At 38.3% G+C, this 6,192-nt stretch overlaps 1 protein-coding gene across 1 annotated transcript; it reads right to left on the reverse strand.

The window, feature by feature from the left end:
• Positions 1-454: 454 nt before the first annotated feature.
• LOC132314817 (V-type proton ATPase subunit D-like) lies at positions 455-5,365 on the reverse strand. Its single transcript, XM_059813627.1, has 2 exons — positions 5,160-5,365; positions 455-1,403 (listed from the first exon to the last, which is right to left on the reverse strand). The coding sequence occupies exon 2, from the start codon at positions 1,386-1,388 to the stop codon at positions 603-605; it is 786 nt and encodes a 261-aa protein (XP_059669610.1). The 5' UTR covers positions 1,389-1,403; positions 5,160-5,365; the 3' UTR covers positions 455-602.
• Between the last annotated feature and the right edge of the window lie 827 nt (positions 5,366-6,192).

The following is a 6,192-nucleotide window of genomic DNA, read 5'->3' on the forward strand; positions in this document are numbered from 1 at the left end:
CATCTAATACTTTCTCTCAATCAAACTTACAACGTCCTCGTTGTGGCTCGAGACACCCTGCCTATCCAGGTGGGGGGCCTGGACACGCTCCGGCAGGGCGCTTGGCATGGTATCGGATCAAGGTCTACTCGAGTGGGAGCCCGGACAACTTTTTGGCCCGATGTATACCCAGCTCATTTATACCCATAACATTTCACATTCGGATCCAGTGTGGGACAAATCTTTAACATTCTCCCTTGTCCAAACTTGTGATGCCCTCATTACGACTCGAACCACTCTGCTAACCCCGGTAAGGGTCCAAACACATTGGCTTGACGTGATATCAAATCAAAGCCTACCCGAGTGGTGCCCAAATACGTTCTGATTAGGCGCTTAGCATGACATCAGTCAAGAACTGGGTCTCACTTCAATATTGATTGTTACAAGATGTGGGACAAACCTCAAACTTCAAAATTGGCTATGCATACTTTGATTTAATCAATGGGACATACATGCAGCTTTTATTCAAAATAAATCTCTCATCCACCTAATTCAATAAATAACAAATAGCGGAGCCAAAGCAAAACAACATAATAGAAAGCAAATGAAAAATAACCTCCACATCAGAAAATAATGTCCTCATCTTTCTGCATTGCATCAGACAAGAAGCTATGGGCTGAATTAATTGAAATCCCTTTCTGCAAAGAAATATTCTCTGCAATCTGCTCCTCCGCAAATTGCCTGGAAGCTTCAAGCTGTCTCTCTATCTCCCTCTTCTTATAACCTTGTATCTTCTTCAGTCTGAAGAAATCCTCCCTTTCCAGCTCATCTAGCTCCCCCTTGATGTAAGTTACTGTGTTCTCCAACCTCGGCTTCACAACATTCTCCAACGCGTTGACCCTACGATTTGTAGTCTTGATTGCCTCATCGAGTGTCAAGAATGACGTTTGGAGAGAAGCAAGGTCGACCAGAACCTCGATCGCTTTCACATAAGCAGCACGGCAGGCTTGCACCTGCTGCCCACCTCTAGCTAATCCAGTCAGGGCATTCTTTGTCTCGCCTTCAGTGAAATACTCAAACTTGGGGAGCTTGACACCTGCAACATTTTCTTGCCGGGATCGAACTTTAAGGGATGCATTGTGGACATTTTCAAGTACAATGTGCTTGATGTTCTCGCCAGCAACATATTTGGCTTCAGTTAGGGCGAAGGAGGATGTTTTCATGATATCTCCCATTGATTCTTTTGTTGAGACAATTTTCTTGAGAATCTGCCGGAACTGCACAGTTAAAGCGTCACTCTTCTTCTTGAGAAGAGCATGACCTCTTGTGGCACCAACAAGGCGAGCTTTCATAATTCCAAGCATTGTGACAGTAGGAACAACATTCAAGCGCTGGCTTTGGCCGGACATTTTGTCAAAAATAATCTGAAAAGAAAATACTCAATTTTAATATATTGTCAAATTCTATTAGAACGGAAAAAGAGAATAAAATACAATTTATGGTCTTTGTAGTTCATAAATGAAAATATAACTATGGTAACACTAATGCTAAATCATTACCTTATTCAAATTCTTGAAGAACTTCTCCTACCAATGCACAAGAATGTAAAACTTTTGCAGATAAATAAAAATTTCTAACATTTAAGAAAGGATTCCAAAATATATACATCTTATTTTGACCTAAAGATGATGAAAGTCCACCTCAATTCCAGTAATTAATTGACCTAAATAAACATGTATTTCTTCATATCGGTATTTTGGGACCGTAATTCCGTAAGTTCATCTAATTCACCTGTACTGTGAAGTTCCTAACATGCTTCTCATATATGACATATCTAGTAACTAAAACATACAAACAACTACTAAATCTAAGACCCTATAAAAGAATCTACACCATATACTAACATTAAGATTTCCTATACACCTGTGGATGTGATCCCACATCGTTTGGAAAGACAACAATTGCTAAGCATATAAGAATGGTATGTTAATTACACGTTTTAAAGTTGTAAGGGAAACCCAAAACCGACAACATTGTTTACTATAGTAAAGGATTATGGCAGATGGTATTAGTGCCAATGCCCAACCAAGAGTGTGTGGACTTGAGCTGTGCAGGTGGCCCAGCGTCTTGAGCTGCACACCCTTCTTACAACTCGGGGCATGTCGTCTTTATTCTTTCAGTTAAATAAAGGCTAGGGATAAGCAGAGGAAGACTCATCTCATAAACTCAGATTAGTTGAACAGGAAGCAAGCTTCTCTTTTAGGTTTCCTCAAAAAGAATTAATCCAGTTTAGAAGTGTGGGAAAGGATACGGCGACTGCTTTGGGCATCGCATGGTGTCTTTACTTTGTGAAAACTTCAAGGAGGAATTTATTGAGGTAGCTTCTGGACACTGCAAAGATACATCACGTGAGCGGAAGCGTGGTGGATGGGATCCCAGGAAGGCAGAAATTGCTGAGAATATAATAGGGGATTGCACCTGTGGATGGGATCCCACATTGGTTGTTAATGGCAAATTTTGAAGTTGTGAGGGAAACCCATGACGGACAACATTGTTGACTATAGTGGTGGAGTATGGCAGATGCTATACGAGCTAATCCCAACTGAAGTGTGAGAAATTGAGCCGTGCAGGTGGGTCAACATCTCGAGCCACGCACATGAGGACACATGTGAGCAGAGTGTGGTGTGCAGGATCCCACATGATTTGGGAAGGCAGAAATTTCTGAGAATACAAGAGGGGATAGCACCACCAAAGGCTACAGCCAAGCAGAACATCCTCACCTTCCAAAGTAGAAGGTTGAGGGTTCGTGTAACCATGGGACCAAGTGGGTGTGTGAGTGTGTGTTTCTTCCCAATTTAAAAATAAAATAAAAAATAAGAGGGGATTGCACCTATACCTGTTGTACAAGTACGTCTCCCATCTCCATCGCACCATGTCATATGAAGCCGACTGAACTTTCTGAACTAAAAATACAGCTAGAGTAACTAAAAAAAGTAAAAAAATAAAAATACAGCTAGCGTAGATGAGTAACTATAATCAGCTGAGTGTGTCTAAGGAATTAGTTGTCCGTATTGACAAGAAGTGTGCCGACGTAGTAAGCTTATCCACGAGTCACCCATAATGAATTATATTCTCATTGAATCCTTGAGAAACCTGACAGAAAGTCCATAGTGTTGTGTTCCCACCTCCATTCTACAGCAGGCAATTGTTGTAGGAAATTCACATGTAGCTGATGTTCAGATTTCACATGTCAAGGCATCTTGACACAAAACTACCAAAATCCTTTTTCATACATTCCATCAGAACTGAAATCTTCAGTTATGGTACATCCTCATAGTCCAAAGTGGATAGTAAAGCGTGACACACAAAGAACATCACTCCTCAACTAATCAGCTTTAGGAACATAAAATCTGGCTTAGAACCTCAATCCCCCATCCGTGTGCACCGTCCACTCGCTAATATACATGACATATTAGGCATAATATAGGAAAGCCATGGCACTAAAGATTAAATCTTAAGAAAACAACACACATTTATATGAACACGTTTTTAGTAAAATTAGTGCCAAGTTTTGTCATCGAAATAACAATTTGATGAACAAACCCCAAGGGACTTAAGTGGGTAAGAACTTGGTCCTAGTGCCTCAAGAAGTATCAGGTCTAAGGTTGGAATCCTCTTGGGTGCAAAAAAATTCCTTGGGGGTGGTGGGGGTAGTGAGTATCAACTAGGAAAAAAAAAACAATTTGACGAACAAGTATGCCAAATTTTGAAATAGCAAAACAAATGGGACCATATATTAAACACCACAACACATTTGGAGTTGTGACAACTCCCAATGCATTGCCACCCACTCCAAGATTGTTGCTACCCTAATTAGTGGCCCTCCAGAGGTGGAAATCATTACACCCAATTGGTATTACACCACATTATGCATTCGACCAAAATTAATGGCATTCAACATGCCTCATTTTCATTTCACTTACCAAATCATCAAATTGGCATACATTTTTGCACAGAAATACTCAACATGTAGTACCATATTTTTCAATAGCCAAGAGAGTTTATTTCAAGTAAATACACAAAAGTTCTATGCACAAAATTCATGATTCAACAATCATCCCCATGCATTGAAAATAAAATCATTTCTCATGCATAAAAATAACATTAACAAAAGTTTAAATTCCGCTAGTTTGTCAAGTGATAACTAAAAGTCAAGCTTCTGTACCAGAAAATCCAGACCTCTTATAATTGTATCGAATGAGCTTAATAGAAAACCATTGAAAAGTACTTGATTTTCAACATTTAATAGTGGGTAATCAAACATCCCCGGAATATAATTAGTGAGAAACATTTTAGTCTGCTTCAAAACCTGCTTTCTAATTTCTGTATAACGCACAAAAATCTAAAGACCCTCAAGACTGAACTCAATTTTAATTTCCACAAAAATTAACAGAACAATAATTGGATACCAACTCCAAATGACAAGCTTGCATTAATCAAATCATAGCCTAAACTGCTAATCTAGTTAGAACTACTTTTGCTATTTTAAAAGACTCTTACATAGATCCAAGATATAATTTTTACACCATATGCTAAAAAGCAAGAAACCCTTAATTTAAACTCAATTTTAATTTATTATTTAATGCTAAATAAGACTTGTATTAGCAGAACTAACAACTAATTGTAACTTAATCTATCAAATGAAATTCATAGGAGTTAGTTCATCAAGCTATTTACTCAGGGACTCTTTATTGATTGACATTTTACAAGTGGGTTTGCTGCTTTTTGGGAAAATATATATACATACATTCTAACACACACATATATATCTGTGTGTGTAATGTTGCCCAAAACAAGCAAAAAGAACAGCAAATAATCAAAAAAATTGAAGGAAAAAAAATGATTTGAAATCCAAAAAAGGAGCATTGACATTATACAAGTGGGTTTGCTGCTTTTTGGGAAAATATATATACATACATTCTTACACACACACATATATGTGTGTTTAATGTTGCCCAAAACAAGCAAAAAGAACAGCAAATAATCAAAAAATTGAAGGAAAAAAAATGATTTGAAATCCAAAAAAGGAGCAGAACAATCAAATGATAAACAAAAACGACTGCGAAAGGAAGCGAGATATGGATATGAGATCCCAAAGAGTTCGAGGGAGAGATACAAACCCAATTTGGCTTTGGATTGTTTTGATGGCGCAGACCTGTGATCTCACAACACAGCAACGAGAAGGTGGATCGGAATGTGATCCCACAACACAACAGATCAGGGCTTCTTGATGATGATGGTACACTACTCTTTCAAGAACTAGCAGTATTGGTTTTTTTGGTTTCTTCTTAGCGAGAAAAATAAAATAACATTAAATTAAATTTTTTTAAAAAAATGGAAAATTAGTTTTTGTGTTTTTTCGACGGGTTATTTCCGCATCACAAATAACTGCTTCCAAGTCTTGAAGTCACATCACATGATGTGACACTGTGACTCGCCACCATATTAGTAGAAAGAGCTGTGGGGACAGTTCATATTTTTTTTAATTTTTATTTTATTTATTTGGTTTTTAGCCGACCCAAATCATATTAGTTTTTTTTTTTTTTTTTTTTTTTTTTTGTGTGTGTGTGTGTGTGTTTTCGACGACAAATAACTACTTCCAAATCTTGTAGTCACATGTAGAGATGACAATGAGGCGGTTTGGGGCGAGTTTCACATTCCCCATTCCCGCCCCCGTTTAATTTAGGTGCCCCCAAAATCGCCCCATAACCGGTTAATTTTTTACCTCTAATCCCCATAACCACCCCCGCCCCCACCCCATAACCGATTATATTTAAACACAATCATAGCACATATACACATATATATACATATATATATATATATATATATATATATATATATATAGAAGTGTTAAGTGTAGGGTTTCCAATATATATATAGAGAGAGAGTGTGTGTGTGAAAGTTAATTTGGTAAATATATTAACATGGTAGGATAAATTAGTAATTTAAAATATTAAACGGGGCGGTTATGGGGCAGGGATCTTAGTCCCCCGCCCCCGCCCCCCCAATCGGCCGGGTTTTTTTTTAACCCTCATCCCCACCCCATTTAAGTAAATGGTTCTCCAAACCCGCTTTAAATGGGGCGGGGGCGGGGCGGTTCCCCACCGGATTGGGGATTTTTGCCACCCCTAGTCACATGATGTGACATTG

This window comes from Cornus florida, unplaced genomic scaffold (genome assembly GCF_030987335.1).
Source record: "Cornus florida cultivar Cherokee Brave unplaced genomic scaffold, ASM3098733v1 CherokeeBrave_3.0.0_Hap2_Chr06, whole genome shotgun sequence".
Lineage (NCBI taxonomy): Eukaryota > Viridiplantae > Streptophyta > Magnoliopsida > Cornales > Cornaceae > Cornus > Cornus florida.

Excerpts from the sequence above, each read along its gene's own strand:
- LOC132314817 (XM_059813627.1), bottom strand. The coding sequence starts at position 1,388 with ATGTCCGGCCAAAGCCAGCGCTTGAATGTTGTTCCTACTGTCACAATG.